Below are 23,971 nucleotides of genomic sequence, written 5' to 3'. Positions count from 1 at the left end.
CATTCCAATAAAAAAGGCATTCCATTACATATATTTGATCTGACAGCCACGAGATTATGTCAAATAGGAAAAATATTCTTTAAAGGAAAGCCAAACTACAATTAAGACATATATATCAGTACACAATGACAGAAGATAATCTCAATTTAAGCTACTAAATTTAATGACCATAACCAATTTTCTTCTTGTTTAACAGTTCAGAGATTGTTTCAGAGTGGATCTTTTATTTAATCTTAATACATTTTAGTTTTGTTCATAGTTCTTTAAAGTAGTACATTCTGTCTGTACTTCCCGGAACGAAAAATGTGCAAATATTGATATAGGTCATCTTTCACAAGGAAACTGAGAATCAATTTGGTATCCCTCAGCCAAAACTTTCCTAAAATTCCATCTAGTAAATTAGTTTGATCTAAAGGGAATGTAAATAGCAAAGTTCTATTCAAGCGTAAAAGGAAACTCTTGGAACAACTTCGAAAAATCTGTTTTGAATAGAACACCAAAATTTATCTTGTTTCAGAGATATGGGAACTTCCCTTTCAATGCCAGTATTTGCAGTACCATATATGTTTTAGCACACAACCTTAGCTGTTCACTTGACATTCCTCCTAGTTTCCGGCTACTGCCTTTGAGTGTCTACCAAACCACTGGTACGGACTTCAGCCAGATTTAAGATATTTTAAAAACTAAAAGAACATAACTTCTTTAATCTGCTAGAAAGAGAAATAGGTACAGCAGGAAGAGAAAATTACTGGAATTTCTTAAAATCACTAGTGAAATTGTCTGAATAGATAATTGACAACTACCACTCAAAGGCTGACTGTTGTCACTATCCACCTTTAAGTATACAGAATTTGATTCAGTACAGTATTTGGGAACATATATCGGTAGATTTTGATGAAGAAACTTGTATCAGAACAAATAAATAAACCTGAAATAAACAGTGGCTACTGAATTGTCAGATGAGAAAAGAAGGGTTTCGGGTCTAGCTGCTGCACAGAAATACTATGCTAAAAATTTCAGTTTTCAGCTCTAGTTGGATACTTAGTCAGATAAGCACAATCTGAGAATATGTGACTCTGAACAGCAAGTTGACCAGAATGGAATAGGACAAAACTTTTCTTAAAAAGCAAATTCCTTCCACTTTCTTCTCCCCAAATTGCAATGGTCTGAAACAAATACATGTATCATATGTGTACTTCTCATCAAATCCAGGACTACTGTCACCCTTTTTTGAAACCAATTAACTTGGTAAATTCTCAAAGGGCCTTTCTTTTGACAGAATTTCAAGTACATAAAAACTAAAAAGGACTCAATATTTCAAGAACTGGCAAATAAAGTCTGTATTCTCAGCAAATGGCATTGACATTAACTGTTTATCCTGATGAAGGTGCTAGGCAATCCTGCTGCTCAATTATCTCCACATCTAACAGAAGTTTTCTAATTGCAAATATTCAGTAAGCTGCCATTTCTACCTTGCAGACTAGACAAATGCATAGAGTCAGCCACCTGAGCTTTTGAGAAGAGCCACAGCCAAATGAGAATGTCTGTTACTTTCTAATGCATAATAAGACATATTATTGCACATGAGCCAACCAACCACTTAGTCTGAAACAGCCTGCAATGAGGGTAGTGCCATAATTACAGAGTCTGAGTAATTTTTGTAGATGAATTGCTGAATTCTGGATGGAGTCATGAAATAATTGTCTTCCTTAGTTACAGTCATTTTAACAATAGTGGAAATAACTAGCATCTTTTTGCCTTATATTACTTTTGTCAAACACCTGATTATTTGTTTACTAAAAGTTTATGGAGAAAAGGACTGATGCAAACCTGACAAAGTCTGTAGTACTATTCACTGCTCTTAAGTGCCTCTATATTATTACACTTTTGTGGCTTTCGCATTTCTGTCTTAAGTAGTTTTGATATTCAAGTATATGCCAGAGTAAATGGACAGCTTTTGCTCATAGAACATATTTTTGCATACACAAGTCATATCTGCAAAAGGAAGTTTGTGTGTATCTTAATTACAAATCGGAACTGCGCCTACAACCAGGATTATTTTCTTATCATAAATTTCAATACAATGAAATGAAACTGTAAATAAGAAATGTGCATTACCTCCTTAATCATTAAACCTTTAATTTGTGTTGGTAAAACTGAAGATATCTCTTGTTTCTGTATTTTAAAAAGCCTTTGTCCTTTACAAGAAACAATAATTAAAACATTTAGTGAAAAGACAAAGAATTTCGTTTTGTACTTACCAGAGACTAATTATGTCTAAAATAATTAGGGAATCATTTCTGTTTATGATGATTTAGAAATTTAAGGTTGTCCTACAATATTTTCATAACCATCTAGTCATTGGTATACTTTCTGTATAATTATATTTTCTTAAATTAACAAGACAAAGGTCTCTAGAAAGGGAAAAAGAAAGCAGGAATTCAAATAGTATCAGTGCAAAGTTTACAGGTTTCACAATTTTTCTTTGTATGTACAGCAGCAACTTCATAAATACTATTTAACGGATCCCTAGATAATCAGGTAATGACATCTGATATACACAAATCTGTTTGTTTGCTTCATTTCTCGTCTTCAGATTTTTCCCCTTTTTGGCTGAACATTCTCTCCTATGTGTGGCTATATCTGCTTATTATGCCTTATATTTGTGTCATTTTCGCTTAATTTATGAAGTTGGGGGTTCTTTAAACATTGACCTCATATACTTTCATTTCTCCCCCTTTTTTTCCCCTCTACAGAATATACTACTTATCCCTCAATTTGTAACTCTGATGAGCAGGTTTTGAAGGTTCTCACTGAAACTAACGAAAATAAACAGATGTGGTTATTTGAGTGACAGAAGAGCAATTCACCTATAGGGCTACATTTCCTTAACAAACTAATACTATGCTTACTGTATCTTCCTGAAGAAAGCAATACCTCTGGCTCTGTAGACTGCAGCAGTTCTGCAAAAGCAGAATTCTTGACAAAATATATATGCCCTTTTGATAAGAGCAGTGATTTTCAGTTCCCTCCAAATCACCACAAATCAGCAAACTCCTTTTACAAAATCGCCAACCAACTCCTTTGTTTCAGAAAGCAACAGTAACAACCTGCTAGCCACAGTAACTTTTTCAGTGGCTGCTGTTCACAAATAAGCTCAATAAACTAACTACTGTGTACAATCATGCCAACTCACTGTTCCACAATAATATTTCAGCAGAAGTTGGTAAAAAGAGTGTTATATTAAGCTACCCCATACAAAGGCATTTAAGTACTTTGTTGTATAAACATATATTTTATTCAAAGTACCATACAGACCTATCCAATTCATCTCTGCACACCGAATTCAAACACCAAAATCAATTGTAGTGTGAGCGTATATTGCTTTTTGTAGGCTTTTCGCAGAAACAGGATGAATTTGCTTGCTCAATGCCCTGCATTACTTCTACTATTCCTATATTCTTATTATTACTTCCATATCCTCATCCTTTACACGCATCTCTTGAGAACATTTTGCCATTCACATAGAGGCACTTTAAAATCTTTCCAATGGAAGATATCAGAAAGAATAGCCAAAGCACTGTAGTTTGCTCTCCATTACTACTTATTCCACACCTATGTTCATATACATGCATCAGTTGTTCATACCGATCCCATAATCAGGACTCAATCTAGGAGATTATGGGAGACTTAAGCAAAATATTACCCGAATCAAGAACTTATACCATCCTTCAAGATAAAATCCAAAGACATATTTTCATCACTGACAGAAATAGTGCTCAGCAGAAATTAATATCCACAGGAGTGACTGATGCCCTGGTGACAAATACTTTTCTAAGTAATGATGAAGAATTGCAGTAAAATCTTCCATTTTCATTTAGGAAGAAAAGTAATCCAAAGCTTTTGCCTGTGCTCATTAAAACTGAGATGGCAAAGATGAATCAATGTTCACATATTACAACCTGATTTAAGTCTTCCTAACCTATGCAACTGAAATGAAAGACCCTATACGAAAACAAAGGTTTAACTGCACACAGGACAAATTTAACAAGCCTATAATCTTACTTTAAAAGGACTCTTGCAAAAATACAAGAACTTGTAATGGAAATTTTACCTGCAAAAAAAAAAAAAAGCCCACAATGAAAAAAGCTTTTAATTTTCCTGAAACTTAATCTATGCCACACCATATACAGCAAGGCATGCAGCAAAAAGAACCTAGAACACCCCTGCATGAAGTTTAGCTTGGTAATTAAAGTAAAATGAACATCTGATCTCATCTGTTTTTTCTCTGTGTAGACTGAAAAAAAGGAGAATATTAATGTCTCAATCCTATACTTAACTCAAAGGACTTCTGCAAAAAAAAAAATCCATCATGTGCATATATATACAGACAAAAAAACAAAAAACCTGCTCCTGCTGTGAACAGGAACATATCTGCCCTGTTGTTTTCTGCTCCTGAACAACACAATGCTGACTTTGAATTCAGTTACCAAGAAATGACCATATTGTTTCTATATTTTTTTACATCTGTGAGAACATAATTCTTTAATTCACAGCATCTTGAGTACCGTGTTCAGTTCTGGGCCCCTCACCACAAGAAGGACGTTGAGGCTCGTGAAGGGGCTGCAGAACAAGTCTTATGAGGAGTGGCTTAGGGAACTGGGGTTGTTTAGCTTTGAGAAAAGGAGGCTGAGGGGAGACCTTATTGCTCTCTACAACTACCTGAAAGGAGGTTGTGGAGAGGAGGGAGATGGTCTTTTCTCCCAAGTGAAAGGACAAGGGGGAATGGTCTCAAGCTCCACCAGGGGAGGTTCAGGCTGGACATCAGGAAAAAATTTTTCACGGAAAGGGTCACTGGGCACTGTAACAGGCTGCCCAGGGAGGGGGTTGAGTCACCTTCCCTGGAGGTGTTTAAGGTACGGGTGGATGAGGAGCTGAGCGGCATAGTTTAGGGAGTGTTAGGAATGGTTGGACTCAATGACCCAGTGGGTCCCTTCCAACCTAGCAATTCTATGATTCTAATATCCTTCTAGTGCTTATGTTGTACATTTATCAATATTTGATCTCACTGTTTCTACACAGAATCTCTGTTTCCTTTGTTCCATTACTTATATAATAAAGCAACTGGTCAGTAGTCACAAGACACAATCTAAAAAATGTGGTGATAGAGCAATAAACACTAATGGGAAAGTATGTGACAATGTAAAGCACATTAAATTACTCCTTTAAGAATGGAAAGCAAATATTAAGCATACTTTATCCGTTTAATTAGACTATGTATACTAAAAATAATTAAAGAATTATTCACAAAACAACTATATCTGTTAATACTAACTTAATAGCCAGAAAATTTAATTATATGCAGCATATTCTGTTTGTCTGGTTGTTTGAAATATAAGCATAAGGACTACATATACCTATGGAGCAAATCACCAAAATACATCAAGAAATATAATGCTTATTGGGAAAGCATATTTAGTTAGCATCATGTTGTATGCTTTCATACTAAAGTGACACAAGCAGCAAGGGAAGAACAAATACTGAGAAAAACAATGCATAGACTACAAATAAATTTTAATATTGCTAAACAACTGTAAGAATAAGGTCAAGGGAGGTGATCCTCCCCCTTTACTCTCTGGAATACTGTGTCCAGTTATGGAATTCCCAACCTAAGAAGGATATAGAACCGTTGGAATAGATCCAGAGGAGGGCCACAAAGATGATCAGAGGGCTGGAGCACCTCGCCTGTGAGGACAGGCTGAGAGAGTTGAGGAGAAGAGAAAGCTCCAGGCAGACCTTATAGGGACCTTCCAGTACCTGAAGGGGGCTTACAAGAATGCTAGGGAGAGAAGTTTTGCAAGGGCATGTAGTGACAGAACGAGGGAGAATGGCTTAAAATTGGAAGGGGTAAGATCTAGACTTGATGTTAGGAAAAACTTTCCTCATGATGAGAGCAATGAGGCCCTGCAACATGTTGCCCAGGGAAGTTGTGGATGCCCCCTCCTTGGCAGTGTTCAAGGCCAGGTTGGATGGGGCCTTGAGCAGCCTGGTCTAGTGGGAGGTGTTCCCACCCACGGCAAGGTTGTTGGAAGTAGGTCATCTTTTAAGGTCCCTTCCAACCCAAACCATTCTATGATTCTGTGAATTGTGAGTGCATAATATCAATGGATTGTAAATATCAATATGACACACCTAGCTTTCATTCAAGAGTTTTCATCATGTATTTTATAATTTTTTGTTTGATAGTCTGATAGCATACATCATTTTCACTCCTAGGTGAGAATTCTACCTTGAATTCACCACAACTCGTGAGAACCTTTCACATATAAGTAGTACATCTGGTGATTTTTTTTTCCAGGGGGTGCTGAGCAACATTTAATTCTACAAGTCTTTGACCACGCAACTTTCCATACCAAGTTTCTCAAATAAATGTCACCTTGTTACCTACAAAAAAAAAGTCTTAATAGAGACAAGTTTACAGTTTCAAACGTTTCAATGTAAATCACCAGATCTGATGAAAATAATTACACACAAAAAAGTCCAAAATTCTTTTTTCTTTTTAACAATCAAAAAAAAATACTGAAATTCCAATGGATAAGATTATTTTCCATCTAAAAATCAACTGCGTTTGTTGTACGTTTACAAATAAGGCAAGTTTCTAACAACCATGTCCTGCAAGCCAAAGTGCAAAAACCTTGTATTTGTGTATTATAGAAACATTAAACTTTAAAAGAGGTAAGTCATGGGCAGAGGTACGTGGGGGGTGTCCAGACAGAGGAAAGGTCACAGAATTTTCAGGCAGAGAGAAGTACACTGTAAAGATGGGGTACATGGCTGAAGCTGCAGAAATTGAGTGACAAATTAAATTTGAATGCAATCTTCCTTTCAGCTTTACTGGTAAACACAAAAATTCCAAAGTTGTCTCTAGTAAGATAAACTATGTAAACTACTGAAAAGACTTTGGGCTTCTTGATGTATATTACTTTTAAATAAAGTTTAAACAGTGCTTACTCAGGGCAGTTACAGCTGCAAATAACTATCTAGAAATTCATCTAGAGGTTCCTACACACCTTATCTGACATTAACTGGTGCTAGTATCATTTGCTCCTATACAGAAGATCACTCCATAAATTCTATGTTCTAGATACTTATATGGTATAATGATGAGAAAGTTAACGTAAAAGGAATTTGGAAGTTTCATTAGACCACAAAAGCAGTGATATTAAGACTTTTTAGAAAAGAACCAAAAGACTTCAAGTAGTATGACAGTTTATAATATCTTTTTTTTTTTAGTTTAAAATGTGAACTAGACTGTCAAACAAACTGGTGCTAAAATCATTCTCTCCAAAGCAGTATTCTACTTTCTGAAATGTTAAAGTAATCTACTTGAACCAAGACTGTTTTAAACAGCAAAAAATACTACAGACACATCCAGCAGTGCAGAGAAACATAAGTCGCTGCAGAATCAGGATAAAAACTTAATTCTGAATATTGGTGTTGGTTCTATGAAATTTAGAATCTAACTTCCCATGCAACTAACATTTACAGTCAAAAATTGTTAGTTTTCAATAGAGAAACATCTGCTAGAAGTCAAAAGAAGAAATGCAAAATTTTTTTAAGCACTACTTAAAAGCAAGCTGGACTCAGAAAAGTGGATTCAAAAATGTAGAACATCATAAGAGCTGCATAATTGGGCAGGTAGAGCAATACATCCAACTTTTCTCCCAAGAAAATATGGTAGCACAGCTTGTTTGACCACCTCAAAATTAATGCCTGCAACTTTTGTCTTCTTTCTGCTCTGAAATTAACAGAAACTGACATTTGTGTTTTGCTATTTAAGAAATATAGTAAAAACAAAATAAGAATAATCCAACCAAATTATTTTCTTTTACGCTCCTTTAAATATAATGTAAAAGTAATGCAAAGAACATGTGAATGTATGGCATATAATTTCACTCTCCACAATATACCTTCTGAACACAATTTTTTAAGTCAATACATATTCCAGAGAGGTCTACTAACCGTTAGTCAGTCAAAGCAAGGGGTACACTTTAAGCCTAATTTTTTAAAAAAGAGGATTTTAGTCAACATAGAAAAACATATTTTCAGAATTTAACATACCTTACTTTAAGAGGTAGTGGCACCAAAACCCATTTTTCACAGTACAATACATAATAAAAGAACCTTTGTAAGGAGAAAATACCTTCTAAACCCAGTGAAAAACATCAAAAACTTAAAATTTCCAACAGGAATATTACAAGTTTCATTTCTGGTAGTTTATGCAATAGGATTCATTCCTGACTCAAATTTCAGGCTTTGCAATCAAGGTCTTATGAAAAGCGTTTAGCAAAGGAAGAGTGCCAATTTAATTGCTGTGTGTAAGAAACAAAATAGAGAGTAAACAACATACATTGAATATGGACACTAAACTTGGAAAGAAAAAGTAAATCAAAGGACAACGTGAAATAATTCTTTCATATTTGTGTTACTTGTTTTTAACGTTAACGCAAAGATTATTGGGGTGAGGTAGTATTGCCCTGGTTTGTAACAGAAATTAGGCATGTGGTAACTCCTAAATGAAATGCACAAAAATAAAGAGTAACTATATTTTGAAAAGCAGAAAGTGTTATCTAAGAGTAACAGTCAAATTCCACAGAATACACACACAAACAAAACAGATTTTTGTTAACATACTTAAGTAAGCACACCATTCACTCAAATCCTTCTTTAAGAAATTTAAACTTGCTGGAGGCAAGAAGAGTCACTTTAGATTCATACAGCCTACTGTCAGAAAGGACAAACATATTCCAACTCTGAACCCTCACTCAAAATTTAAATTTCAAACAGAATGATAAAAACTTCTTCCAAATTCATGGTGTCAGTGATGATAAGATGTGGAATACTGATCTGAATAGATACTCAATAAAATGCAGTTTCAGGTAAAAAAAACAAATACTGAGATGGTAAACTCATCTCAGCACTTAGCTTTGCTGTGAACTGTCATAATTTCCCACAGAATTAAGGCATGCAGCACATGCTTTAATACCTCTCAAAAACTAGGTTATTCAGCTTTAGTTTTTAATAGTATTATCATCAACTATACAAATGGCCTTTCAGATAGAGGATGAAAATTTTGCCCCAGTAATATTGTCTTCGTATGCATTGCACAGCTTTGTTATGCTTGTCTGATTTTTTTTTTTTACTTAGTAATTAGCACAGTGCAACATGGGATTCACTAGAGGAGAATGCAGAGCGTATCATACAATTTGCAGTTCATTGTAGAAGCCTGGCATGAAAGGCAGCACAGCACCTACCTACAACTCCATAAAGCAATGCAGAAAATGAATCAGACATAGACTGTAAATACACAAACAGAAATCCTCTGAGAGGAATTAGCCAAAATGAAATATTTTTGAAACTGAAAGATTTGGTTTTTACCCTAACCTCACAAACAGGGGTAGGGGGGAGCAGAATAAAAAAAAACAAGTAACAACATAATCAGGAAAATAATTCATTTTAAAAGAGAAATAAAATCCCCAACGAAATTCAGTAGCTTAAGCAAATAAAGAAACAACGTTTTCATTGCGCTCTAAGAAGTAGTAACTAACTATGAATTCCCTTATACATAATAAAGGAAAAAAGGAAAGGAAAAAAAAAGAATAAACAACACACCACAAAACAATCGCAACATGTATTCTACTTTAGACCACCAGATACAATTTTCTAGTGATGGAAGCTATCATTGAATGGATGACTTAGTTTGTTCTCCATTTCAAGTCTGCTTTCTTTCCATTTTTCAATGACACAAAATACATCCAGAAGTCTGTTTTGTAGAATTAAAGTTCAAATAATGCATTTAAATAAGCAGAATGGCATAATTAAAGATTTACTTCCCCTCTCACAAACATCAGTAACACATTCTTTGTGACCTCAATTAGACAAGGAAAGACTCCCCACAAACTGGATTGAGATCCAGTCTAATGTAACGTTATCCCAGTGAAATTCACAAGCAAGGTTTGACAAAGGTGCGAAAAAAGTACTTCAGTAGAAGCACTTCACTTCCTGCAAATCTCCTCAGGAAAACCCTGTTTGAAAGAGTTCCTCTAACAATTCGGGCATTACAGGGTTAGTTGACTACACATCACAGGTTTTCCCTCAATTTTATAATTAATTTAGCATTATGAAGATTTTTTTTTTCCTTTTTCTTTCTCTTTTCTTCAATCAAGTATTTTGCTTGATAAACACCAAGTATAAAACAGTAAATCACACTGTCTTGTTTCATCCCTATGCTTGATTACTCTTGGCAGGTTTTTTGGTCTAATGAGCAAGCCATTTGGCTAAAGCTACCTAAGTTAAGCAACTGAAAAATTCAGTTGTCAAATCTGAAGACCCATCTACTTGATTTTCAAGCTTAATTTTATTTTACTACAGTATAGATAAATGATGAACATCAATATATTTTATATCACTTGTATAAATAATGTATAGAATTTTAGTTATAGAAATTTTAGTTTCAAGTAGTACATTTATTCAGTAAAAAATTTTCTTTCTGATCAAACCATCCAAGAGTAAGATCTGTGTACGTGGGAATTAATCATGTGCACATTATTAACTTTTCTCTGCATAGGAATAAATATTAAAAAGCAGAAATATCTGTGGAAAGAAAAATTATATAGATATGAATAAGCTGTGCTTTTTATTACTAATATTATGATGGTAACTTGCAACATTTTAATAAAAAAAGTTCCCTAATTTTCATACTATTGATTAGTCCAACTACACTCACACTGGGCCAGCAAGCTACAGTCCAACTCTTTGTTTAAAAAAAAAAATAAAAACTCTTATTTTACATTTAAAGGAATACCAGTTTGACAAAAAACATATTTTTCAAACGTACACTATGTAAGATACTGTCACATTTTACAACTAGATAAGTACTGCTAGATCCTAACATCAGTTTTGTTTCACAGAATAATTTCACAAATTTTATTAAAATATTTTTGATAACTTCTACCTTTCCTGGTGAAACTGGAGTTCAAGAGAAACACCTCATAGAAAATCTCTAGACATTTGTAGTCATGTTTGTCTTGTTCTTATGTGATACTTAAAAATTAGGTATTTCTTCCAGTCCATGAACTTAAACTATTGCAGACATCTGCCTCATACTGGAGATATGAATTCAGAATTAGTCTTTTATTCTGCACACCATAAACATTGTTAAATCCATGTCAGGTTCAGTATACACCAAAAAATTATCAGCATTAGAGGGGACATCAAGATCTGATAGTAACATAAGATCTGCAGACATGATGAGTTTGGATCTACAAAATACTTCTAATGTTCTGCAAGGTATTCTGCTCTCCAGCATGAAGGATGGACAGAATAAAATCTCTTTAACCTGTCACTGATCTGAGAGAGCAGTTAGTCTGTTTCATGCGAGTGCACATGCACTCACACATGCATATCATGCATTCATATTTATTACAAAAAACACAGCTCAACTTCCCAGTGTGCTGAACAGCAAATACTCCATAACACTAGAGCTTTAAAACTTTTTTTTTTTTTTTTTTCCAGGAAAAACTTCACTTAGATCTTAAAATTACAGAAGCTCTGCTACAATCTGAAGGAAAAGAAGTGAGAGTTTCATATGCTCTAAGAAACTATTACTTTCATGCAGGAAGGGGCGGGGGGGGGGGTGGAGGGAGAGAGGAAGAATTGTAAACATCTGTCTTTGCTTACTGTTTATAGATGTAGAAAAGGTATGGCAGCTTTTGTGCAAACCAGACATACAGGTCCCTGAAGATTAAGGCTGTGTAGAATCCAGTTCATCAATGCATGTTCAGTCCCAGCGACGAACACTGAGCTTTTCTGAGGTTTTATACATCTATTTCAGTTTGACCACGGCACAAAACTACACAGTTAAGCCTACTTTGGCATATCCCTCCTTTTCCACCTTTATGAGACTACACTTGCAGATCTCGGCGCAAAATCCCATGACTCATCACCATATTACACTTAACTTTGTTAAAGTGTTGCTTACAATAACTCCAATGAAGTTTTGGCCATACAACCCTGCATTCTTTGTGAGGATATTTGCTTTTGAGGAGACCATGAACATCACATCGCAGGTGGAACCAATGCCTGTTTTCCTAGCATGACTGAGTCTTTTCATTACTAGTGTAAAGAAATTCTGTCCATCCCTGATCAACTATCAGAGTTCACCAAAACAGGATCTTGTAACTGCCTACCAAGAATTTCTGAGTAAAATTCAATAGATTCAATTTTAAAACATATTGAGCACACGCATGAAAAATTAACTGGCTGAACAGTGTAGCAGGGAAATGCTAGATTTATTAAGATTTATAAAAACAGACATGCAGTTAGTGTGCTTTAATCTAGCTCACATAAGGAACATCACAAAATATTTGCAGTACGCTGAGAAACGTGATAGCCCTCCGTCGGCTTCTTCACATTCATGTTTCTTATTCTCAGGTGTTAGAAACAAGACTCCTACCTAATCCATAGTACATTTAAACACTTACACTCTGGATTAAGGCAATAAGCACATATCTCAATGAACGTCTTAATGGAAATTCAGAAGCTGCTTCTCCATCTTCCACAGAATTTGAGCTGGCCTGTTTTCCAACATGATTTGTAATTTTTCATGTAAGAGTAATTAGCCTCAATTACTGACAACACACAACAGAAAATGCTATGAAGTTGACAAAACAGAATTCCTTTTAAATGGCAAATTAGTATAAGAAAGATTAATCAAGCATCAGTCCTAATCATTGTCATATTTGTACCAAAGAAGGAAACCCTCCTAGGTGAAATTAGTATGAACTTCAATGGTATTCTTTCTTCTTCTACTAGGCATAAGTTTGTTGCCTAGATCATTGGGAAGCATCACAGCTGATTAATGCCCTCACACTGCAGGTCTTAGAGAGTAAATCTTTATCTTGATCTGTGCCAGTACTACACAGTACCGCCCCTCGAAAGCTGAAACGCTTTTGCGCAATTAGAACTTTTTGGTTTAATCCAAGCTGTAAGGATAAAAGTTAATAAGCCACTATATGCAGAAAAGCATATTATCAAATCCAATGGTCTATTTTCACCCTAAGCTGTATGAATACAAAGAGTTCCCTGAGTTTCAGGTAAACTTCCTAAAAGTCACCAAATCAGTTAACTTATTCTTCTGCAAAAGGTTGGAAGGGCACTTCACACAACAGGTTCCTGGCATTGTTGCTTTTCATATTATAAGAATCATTGTTCACGTTTTCTTCTAAAGCAAGATTTCAGCCACCAACACAACCACCACTGAATCTTTAAAGATACATACATCATTAAATATACTTGCGACAGTCTTCATATTAGTAACTCCCCTTTATTTTAATAAACAGACGTTAAAACAGGCCATTTTCCATACTCGGAAGCACATACTGAGGAGTATCATAGAATGGATTGGATTGGAAAGAACCATGAAGGTCCTCTAGTCCAACCACCATGCAGTGAGCAGGAACACCTTTAACTAGATCAGGTTACTCAGATCCTCATCCAGCCTGACCTTGAATGCTTCCAGGGGTGGGGCATCCACCATCTCTGTGGGCAACTTGTTCCAGTGTTTCACCACCCTCACCGTGAAAAATTTCTTCCTACTATCTAGTCTAAATTTCTCTTTAAGTTTAAAACCATTACCTCTTCTCCTGTTATTACAGGCACTGCTAAAAAGTTCCTCTCCATCTTTCTCATAAGCCCCCCCTTAAGTACTGAAAGGCCGCAATGTGGTCTCTTCGGAGTCTTCTCCAAGCTGAACAACTGCAACACTCTCAGCCTCTCTTCAGAAGGTAAGTGTTTCAGGCCTTCAATAATTTTGGTGGACCTCCTCTAGACCAGTTCCAACAGGTCCAAGTCCTTCCTCTGTGGAGGGCTCCAGAGCTGGATGCAGTAATCCAGGTGTAGTCTCACCAGAGAAGAGAGGCAGAATCATCTCCCTCAGCCTGCTGGCCACACTTCTTTCGTTGCGGCCCAGGATACGATTGGCCTCTGGGCTGCTAGCACACACTACCGACTCATATCCAGCTTCTCATCTACCAGCACGTCTAGGTCCTTCTCCACAAGGCTGGTCTCAATCTCTTCACCTCTCAGCCTGTACCAATACTGAGGGTTGCCCCAACCCAGGTGCAGGATGATGCACTTGACCTCATTGAATCTCACAGGATTTTCACAAGCCCACTTCTCCATCTTGTCACAGTCCTTCTGTACGGTATCCTGTCCCTTGGGGGTGTCAATCTCACCACTCAGCTTGGTGTCTTGCTGAGGGTGCACTAGATCTCATAGTCTACGTCACTGATGAAGATATTAAACAACAATGGTGACAGAACACATCCCTGACAGACACCACTCATCAATGATCTTCATCTGGACATTGAGCTGTTGACCACTACAATCTCAATATGACCATCCATCCATGTTCCCTTGTCCGCTGATGTAGTCTGGAATCAACAGTAAGTTCTGTACTTCTGATTGCTACAGAGATTGAATAACTAGAATGTATGTCATCACCAATGCAAGCTCAAAAATGTCAAAGGAGTTTGTTTTCAGCTCCATGCAGGCCCGAGTATTAGTACACTGCATAAAATTATTTTGATGACTTGCAGACTTTTTTAGAGAGATGCTGAACAAGCTGAAAACCGACTGTATCCTTTGAGACAATGATTACACAACAATTAAGAAAATAAAAACTAGCTCATAAGAATTTTCTGCAGAAAAATGTCAAGCACTGGATAGCCTTTAATAATAGCATATCAAAAAAATACTCTGGAAGTAAGAAATTATCAAAGAGTTTGGATTATTTGCGTCTTTAATATACACTTTCTTACTGTGTTCTCTTAAAGCAGTCCATCGTGAAGATAATAACAGAACAGTGAAATCACATACTCATTGTAATGTGAAAGCGTTGTCACGGGCTACAGTTTACACTAGCTATCAATGTATCCTGTCCAAGGTTGCTACCTTACATTGCACCACCTTTCCTAGTATTAAGTCCTATGGTAATTTTTGCTACTGTATCCATATGAAATGAGGTGAGAAGAGAATGCAAAAATGAAAAATAATTAAAAAAAAATCTAACAAGTAATTACTGATCAGTCACACTAGGTAAGAATGCCCAGCGAAGCTTTGAACACCATTACTAGTGACAAATGTCTCTTCAAGAAATATGGAAATCACAAGAACTTTTAATACAATATAGTACGTTGGCATTTACTATCATTGCTCCCATAACGTTTATTTCTAGGGCAAACAAGGAAGATTTCTAGCATCAAGCATAGTCAAATGGAGTCTTCACACCAAAAGGAAAAAAAAAAAAAACAAAGCTGTTCATCTGTGGTTACTAATCATCCAAATATGGGGTCACCAGCAGGTCCAGGGAGGTTATTCTCCCTCTGTACTCAGCACTGGTGAGACCGCACCTCGAATACTGTGTTCAGTTCTGGACCCCTCACCACAAGAAGGACGTTGAGGCTCTGGAGCGTGTCCAGAGAAGAGCAACAAAGCTGGTGAGGGGGCTGGAGAACAAGTCTTACGAGGAGCGGCTGAGAGAGCTGGGGTTGTTTAGCCTGGAGAAGAGGAGGCTGAGGGGAGACCTTATTACTCTCCACAACTACCTGAAAGGAGGTTGTGGAGAGGAGGGAGCTGGCCTCTTCTCCCAAGTGACAGGGGACAGGACAAGAGGGAATGGCCTGAAGCTCCGTCAGGGGAGGTTCAGGTTGGATATCAGAAAAAAATTCTTCACAGTAAGAGTCATTGGGTACTGGAACAGGCTGCCCAGGGAGGTGGTCGAGTCGCCTTCCCTGGAGGCGTTTAAGGAACGGGTGGATGAAGTGCTGAGGGAGTGGTTTAGGGAGTGTTAGGAATGGTTGGACTCGATGATCCAATGGGTCCTTTCCAACCTTGTGATTCTGTGATTCTGTGATTAAGACTAATATGCAGTAGTAAAAATATCACTGCAAATTCAACATCACAACTTTTAGAGACGTCTACATTAGAAAAATATCCACAATGCAAACCAAACTATTTTACTAAAAATACCTTTTGTATAATGATAGGAGAAAGACAGAAATCCCTTAGTTAGACTAAAAGTTTCCTTATTCAAACTGAAGAGCCTATCTAAAGGAAAAAGTTACACTTGAAAACTCAAGACTTGCAAACATATTAAGCCAACCAAGGCATTATTTCTCCTTCCCACAGCTAGTTACTTTAAATGCTTCAACTATTATGAAGTAATAGACGTGGCAGAGACAGAAAAAAATAAATTGATAGTGTTAGCTTAAAAACATAGATATTCTAATTCACTCATATTCCGTTGTTTTCTACATGCAGCTTCCTCTTATAATATATTTCTTACCCCAGACATCTTTCCTTTCTGACCTTAAAAGCAGCGCAGCCTATCTATTAGTGTATTACAAAGCTATTTTATACTACACTATAGTAAGCACAGATGGCTAGAGTCAATCCCAATAAGATTTAATGGTAAGACAAGAGAAGACTGGTTATCCATATCCACTAAACGACCTAGAGCCAATAAAATTAAGATTATTCTTTGGAGAAAGGAGATAAAGACAAGATGAAACAATGTTATCAGCTTTACTTTAGATTATGAGGGCAATCTAAGGAAAAGCACATTACCGTTCACTTAACGCCTAAACATTAGCTATATAAAGAGCCTGAAAGCTCTTTATACATGCCTTTCAAGAGAGAGTTAAGAGTTCAATGTTGACAATAGCTTGAGATTAGTAGACTTTGCTTTTGTAGACAAAAAATACTTTTAGCCAGAAATGAGCAGCAAAAATAAGCCAGAGGAAAAGTAATTAGGTGAAAGAAAAAAGGAGAGAACAAACTAAAAGAACATATAAAAATCAGAAGAAATTAAAATCTACTATAGCCATTCCTCCTTCCCATTACAACTTCCCGTATTCAGTTTAAGAGTGCTGAATAATTAAATAGCTTCTTAAATTTCCTTGATTAATTAAAATTAATGCAAGTCCCTAACATTTTCCTATATTTCACTATTTTAAAAAAATAGTGGTCAAGTCTCACATTATTAGCTTCATTTTAAAGGTACCAATTATAGGTGTAGGTACAGAACACTCATTCAGTGTTCCGACCGATCTCCTAATTTTCAAAATATTTCCTCCTCCACATAATAATAAAAGTAAGATCATAAAAAGTAAGTCATAAAAAAAAGAGAAGACTAATACCACTTTAGAACGGCCAATAACCAGTCTAAAGTAACAAACTGGCATGTGAAAAATGGATACAACGCCCTGACCAAAAAGTAACTTCTACTTATTAGCAAGTTCTTGCATTAACTAATGAAGTTCATCTTTCCTGTCGTAAATTCCATTTTTTTCTTACGTCATAATCACAGTTCTCTAACAAAACATATGTATGTAGTAAAAGAGTTGTCCTATCCACTAATAAGAAAAGAACTATGTTTTCTTTATCCCAAATCATAAAAAGTACAGGACAAATAAACCTACCGAACCTATTTTCACAACTAACGAGTTAACATTAGTGAGGAAGGACTGACAAGTGCTACACTATCTGATCCTAAACACCGACTTCCCTTAAAATACATTCACGATCCTCCACGAATTGGAGGGATTCTAGCCTAATGCAAAAACACTCGTTGAATGATAGTCCATCTCTTCAAAAAGGTTACCAGTACTCCACTCTCAATACACAAATACCTTCCAAATATTTACATGGTGATCACACAACAAAGTGCAAAAACTTGTGATGAATCCTTTTTAAAACAGCTTTTGTTTTTCTTAGTTGCACAGAGATTCAGTTGTGTGAATGTAGAGTTTGTCAGAGATTTTCTCCTCACAACAGTAAAGAAATACTAAGTGAACAGTGGGTGGAGAGCTTAAGTGGTGGGACAAGAGGGTGCTTGGTTTTAAGAAGCCTTGAACCTCCACATAGATAAAAGAATAACGAGTGCTGACAGTTACTGAATTGGTATGGAGACGCTAACATCAACTGCCCAAACTTGCCAAATGTTTTAAAGATCAATAAATTTGATAGTCAATATGAGAACACTACATAGTAAAACAGCACAAAAGATAGCACTACCAATGCAAACTTCCCCCTCATAGCTGATAGGTAGAACAAAATTCAAGAACTTGAAATCATAAATTCTTATGTTTGAGAACTGCATTACTATGGTAGAATGATAGTAACACTGCAGTATGATGCAACTGATCACATTAATCAGCCAATCGTATAATTTTGTAACAATACTATGCCATTGCTGAGTTGTGCAGACTTGGTTTAAATAGTACAAGTATATTTCACTCCAAAGCTCCTGCTATACCTTACGTTCACAAATGCAGGAATAGCTTAAATTATTATCTCTTTGAAAAGAAAAAGTGAAAAACACTAACACACAAGTTAGATCACAAATAATTCTCCTTAAGCAACAAGTAAAGCTTACCATATAAATATGTCTATTATGCAGTCCTTTTAAAGGACACAGATGGACAGGACACTGTTTAGAAATATCAATGACTAAAATGAGTTACTCTAAAGAACGTTGTTTCATGGCATTTCACAGAAGCAAAAATTGAAGCAATACAACAGTCACAATTGTGTGAAATTTTGTCTGACTGGCTATAAAGACCATATTAAAAAAAAAAGTGATTATAAGTGACAGAGTCATCATGTTTTATTCTAGGATTAAAAATAACATTATTTGTAATCAAGTCAAAGAGAATAAAGAATTATTCCTATATTTTGTTTTTTCCATAGATTTACGGCATTATGAGTAATGAAGGTTTGATATATAAGATTTAGAATGTTCTAAGTGGGAGAGTACAAAAGTAATGCCATTACCCGATTACAATTTTGAAAGGAATAATCTTCATTCTAGACAAACTGCAGTTGATATATAAATGTTTATCAAATGACTGGTGCAATCTACTTATGAAATAAATAAAGGATTGTAAAGCCCCACACATTAATCCTGACCCTTGGATAACCACGCAGGCCATCCTGGTTGTCTTTTCCTCCCTATCTTTCTTCCTCTATGCAGTAAATCCCCATCCCAAACTCCTCTTGTCTTTCAATTGTACAAGTCAAAAGAGGCCTAGGCACAAGTTGACAGCTCATGGAACTACAAAATACCCTGTCTTTCGACTGTGCAGGTTGATAGCTCGTGGATCTAAGACGTGACTACCCCTTCCTTCTCTCTTCCTCGGCTTTATTCTCCTAATCCTCTCCCCTTAAGTGTCACCACCAGAGACAGCATGGACCTGAGTTTTGGATTTGAGTTCTGTGACAAATGTTTAAGTCATGGGGTGGAATGCAAAGCCCAACTTTGCTTCTTTCTTTGCCTTAAACATTTTGTGTGAAGGCTGCCATTTTTGTGTTTGTTTTGTGGCCACAGTAAGGAAGAGTAGAGGTGGTGCAGTAGCAGCCGTCCCAAAGACGGAGCTTGGGATATTAACAGAGGGCCTCGTCTGTGGCACCAGGTTCAATGAAGGGGAGGTGCAGGAGTAAGTACTGCTCTCCTATAAAAGAACTCGCAGGGAACCACAAGGCACACTCTCACTCCCGCGCTCTCACTCCTGTACTTGCTCTCTCTCATCACTTCGATTGGACCAGCCTGGACCACACAGCCTGGAAGAAGCTGCTGCAACCACGTGTTCCTGAGGAACTGCCGCTGCCCATCAACACAGCGATTTCTTTCCTTTTCCCTTCTCTCTCTCTCTTTCTCTCTGTCTCCCTCCCGTTACCTTAAGGTGTGCATGTCAGATTGCATTCGAGTGACTTCAGCTGCATTCAGGGATCAGACTGTGATCTGAACAGGCTGGGATTTGTTCCTGTAACTCTGGGAAGTCGCCTACCCCTGTGTCTTGGCTGCGCATCCAAGTATTTTGGTCTGTTTATGTTTGCCAGAGGCAGAATAAATGTTGCTTTTGATTTTCACCCTGGGAGTGACCTTGTTAGCCTCCAGATTGCTGCACGGATAAACGACAGACACCGCACCCCCCACCAGGCCTGGACACATGCACATGGCTCGTGGGTCCAGGATGGGACCTCAAGACGTACACACAGGCTACGACATCCCAGCATCATTACACCATTGGCTGTCCTAACCAAGGACATTGAAAAACATTAATAAACACATCAGCCCAGAGACTTATTTTAGTAACAGACATAAGAGCTGTAGCTACTCAGCAACTGGACTGCAGCAGCACTAAGACTTGGTTAAAAACTATTCCTCTCAAGGTGCTACAAGCGAAAACAGATATATTCTTGTAAAACGCCACCACCACCTTTAAGATGGAAAGTATCCTGTTTAAGAAAGAGCACATTCTCAATTTTTGCACAAAAAAAGAAGACAGCCTCTAACCTGCACCTAGCTTCCCACTGTTCCTTGTTAAGGCACAGTTCCAGCCTAAACCTATTTCATTATTTTCAACAGATTTGTCAGAATGATCAAAAGATAGTTGAAGAGTCAGTTACGGTTTTGCCTGTATGAAGTACTCTAAAAAATCTTAGCTAATTTTATAATGTTAATAATAAACCTTACTGACAAATCTGACATTTTAGAGGATGTTAAGGCGGGGGGGTTGGGGCGAGGCAGTAACAAGACATGTTGTTGGTTTTGTTTTTAAAGAAAAGATCATACCCTGGTTTATTAGGTTTTCTAAGGGTCCCCTTTTTGAAATGATTATGTTCTTTCTCATTATGATCTCAAACTCTTAAGAAACTGAGCCAACGAGCCAGAAGTCAGGGTCATTATCTTCCACATTAATCAGTCCTGTCAGTTAAGTCTTAAGTTAAGCCTTTAAATACTTATTTTCACACCAGAATTCCATCTCGCCCTTACATCTGTAGGGTACTTGAAGCCCACAAAAATACAGCTACTCTCTCACCAGACAATTAGATTACAAACACAGGTCTCACATACCTTTACTTTGATTTTAATTCTGCAAGACAGTTACTCCTACACATGTTTAAAATGCAGTTGGGCTGCTCCTTAATAGGAGGCCACATCTGAATCACTAATTAAATTGCTAATCACAATTTCAAAACCAACAAATTACAGTCATACAAGTAGATTTACCAATTATATAAAACCTTAGGATGTTAATAAAATTTCTCCACTGTGTTACGTTTAAGAATAAGCGATAAGTGCTTCTTACAAGTATGATATTTTTCTAATGCAGTCTTGTGTAGGTAGATTACCTCAAAACTTTTAACTTTTTTACAATTGTATCTGACGAATTACTGAAAACCATCCAAACTTTAAAAGGAGAGCCTTGTCAAGTATTAGGACCATACTATCCATAAATATTCCAGATTGAGTACCAATTAACAGGATACTATCATTCCGCACAAGAACTAAAAGCATATTCCTGACTGAAGTACCAGTCTTATGAAACTTACAACAGTGTAAAAATAAATAAGCCAGCATATTTGTCAATTGCCTCAGAAGAATCTGTATGCAATACTTCCTCAAAGCAGCCACTCTTAAAACCCTTGGGGACACCTACTTGTCACAGAATAAATTATCTGGCTAATATCCAATATTACCGTATATGTCAGTGGGCACCCAGGAGACAGTCATTAGAGAGCACTTAGCTTCTTCAGCCTTGCAGGGCAGTCCTTACGTAAATGACTTTGCCCAATTATAAAACATAGCTGATGTACTTACTTTGGAGTTTTCTAGCAGGAGCCTTTCATCCTAAAACATTTATATAGCAATGCATACTTTTTTCCCAAAAGCATGGGTCCCAAAGTACAGTGCACTGAACAATTTTTTTTTTGACATGAACATAAGCTTTGAGATATTCAAAGCAAACAAAAATATCTGAAAGCTAATTTGCATGTTCTTGAACACTAGAATTATGCTGTTTAATAGAAACTACTGGCGAATTAAGTTCTCCCACAACTCTAACAGTAGCTTTTCTTTCCTGGTTACTTAACATAAATAGACGTTTCCATCCCACATGCAACATATATATAAAGCTATAAAATCCATGCATCACAAGGACACTACAGCTCTCAGAAAAATAAAAAGAGGCTTCTTGGAGACACATACTTAAGTTTGCTATGGCAAACCATAGTCACCATCAAGCTGTAGCACGTGAAACCTGTTGACTCAGAAACTGCAAACCAAATCAATGCTTTACACCAAATCAAAAAAAACATGGTAAGCAATACAGTAAAGCTAAATAGAAAATTCTTTTACACGCCTGGAATTCAGGTTTTTAAAAGCAACATCAAAGAACGCAGGCTATTGAAAGAGCAAGAGAAATGCTTGGTTTTCAACGAAAGAAACGTGAAGGGTTCCTGAGAATTTATTCGGTTTCACTCAACTTGCAATAAACAAGAGAACGAACTACGTGCGAGCTCTCTGGAGGACGAGAGCCACCTTACAGCAGCAGGTTTCATAACCGATGAGATTCGGGTCAGACCAGGTCTGGTGTTCACGCACACGGTACGAGGCGCTCCGGACGCACCCTTTCTACAACTTATCCCGTTATTTAGCGGACTTCCTCGCCACGATCCGCACTCCAATACCTCCCGCAAAGCCTCCCCGCCCAGCTTGTGACAACGGCAAGCCCGGCTGGCGCTTCCCGGTGCCGGGAGGCTCTGCCCCAGGTGGCACTCGCCGAGCGGCGACGGTGGGAGCCAGTTCATCGTCGGGGAGCGGGGACACGCAGCCCTTCCCGCAGCGGGAAACGGGGAAGGACGAACACAACTCCCTCCCTGCCGGCTTTTAAGGGCGCTGGAGAGCGGCGGGGCGACCACCGGCTCCGGCGGGGCAGCTCGGGCGCACCGGGAACCGCCAGGCGGGACCTCGCTCCTCCTGCCCAAGCGCCAGCGGGCATCAACATGACAACGAAGGCTGGAGAAGCGGGAGAAGCCGAGGCTGCCGTCCCCAGCCCCGGCTGCCTCGGGGATGCTCGCAGCCCGAGGGTGGGAGGGTTGAACCCCGGCAGCCGCCGCAGCAGGGTGGGAGGGTTTGAACTTACGTCTCGGAATTTGTTCCACTGCCCGACCTCCTTGTCGTATTGGGAGATGGTCGTGAGCCATTGTTTATCGTCCAGAAAATTGCCGCTGTCCGGTCTGCCCGCGGCCGCCAGCGCCGCGCCGCACCAGGCTGCCGCGCACACGCACACGAGGGCTGCCGCCTTCAGCATCTGCGCGAGAGGAGACACGAGCGGGGGGTCACCCTCGGCGCCACCGGGACAGCCGCCCGCGGAGGGTCCCCTCGCCCACCCGAAAGGGGGGAGCCGAAAAGAGGGGGGTTGGGAGGACGAGGAGAAGAAAGGGAGCGCTACCCGGCAACCCGTCACCTTTGCCGCAAGCTCCGCCACCGCGCTCCTCACCGCGGCCGCAAAGGCCGCCCTCTCCCTCCCCGCACGCGCCGCCGTCTGCAGCCCCGCGCCCCCCGCGCGGTGGCCCCGCCCCTCGCCCCGCCCGCTGCGCCTTGACCACGCCCTTCGTATCGCCTCCTCGTCCGGTGGCCACGCCCCTCGCCCCGCCCCTCCCCGTGCTGCCCCGCCCCTCGCCGCGCCCCGGTTGGCGGGTGGGCAGCGCGGGGCGGGGCAGCGCCGGGGCAGCGGCGGCTGCGGGATCGGCGGCGCGGGACCCCGGGGTCACCTCCCCAGGGGCGCGGGAGCCGCTGGAACTTCTCCGCAGCTGCGTTGGCGTCTCGTACCCCGAGCGAAGGCTGTGACGAGCCCCAGGCGGATGCAATGTATAAAACCTCCCGGTAATTCCGAGATCAAACTTCCTGCGCCTTAGGGGAAACGGGACACGAGCTGTCACATCGCCTCTGAGCGCTGGCTTAGGGACAGGCTGGCAGCGTAGTGCCACCTCTTTTATTCCCTTTTGGAAGAATAATGCACCTTTCCCCGTCTTTCTGGGTTTTTGTTTCTTAACCTGCAGCTGT

General features: G+C 38.6%; 1 protein-coding gene across 2 annotated transcripts in view; it reads right to left on the bottom strand.

Annotated features, from left to right (window-relative positions):
* Positions 1-23,460, bottom strand: part of SPOCK3 (SPARC (osteonectin), cwcv and kazal like domains proteoglycan 3) — a 182,740-nt gene extending 159,280 nt beyond the window's left edge. Inside the window, exons 1-2 of one of the 2 annotated variants that reach the window (XM_054066070.1) lie at positions 23,373-23,460; positions 23,049-23,216 (exon numbers count right to left, since the gene is read on the bottom strand). In XM_054066070.1, coding sequence (XP_053922045.1) covers positions 23,049-23,216 — 168 coding nt within the window. In that variant the 5' untranslated portion in view covers positions 23,373-23,460. Of the gene's footprint in view, positions 1-23,048; positions 23,217-23,357 lie in introns of both variants that reach the window. The other variant, XM_054066071.1, reaches the window with a different exon arrangement.
* Positions 23,461-23,971: the final 511 nt, after the last annotated feature.

Source organism: Cuculus canorus, chromosome 4 (assembly GCF_017976375.1).
Source record: "Cuculus canorus isolate bCucCan1 chromosome 4, bCucCan1.pri, whole genome shotgun sequence".
NCBI lineage: Eukaryota > Metazoa > Chordata > Aves > Cuculiformes > Cuculidae > Cuculus > Cuculus canorus.
Note: the sequence above shows the minus strand (reverse complement) of the source record. Positions and strands in the feature narration are given on the sequence as shown.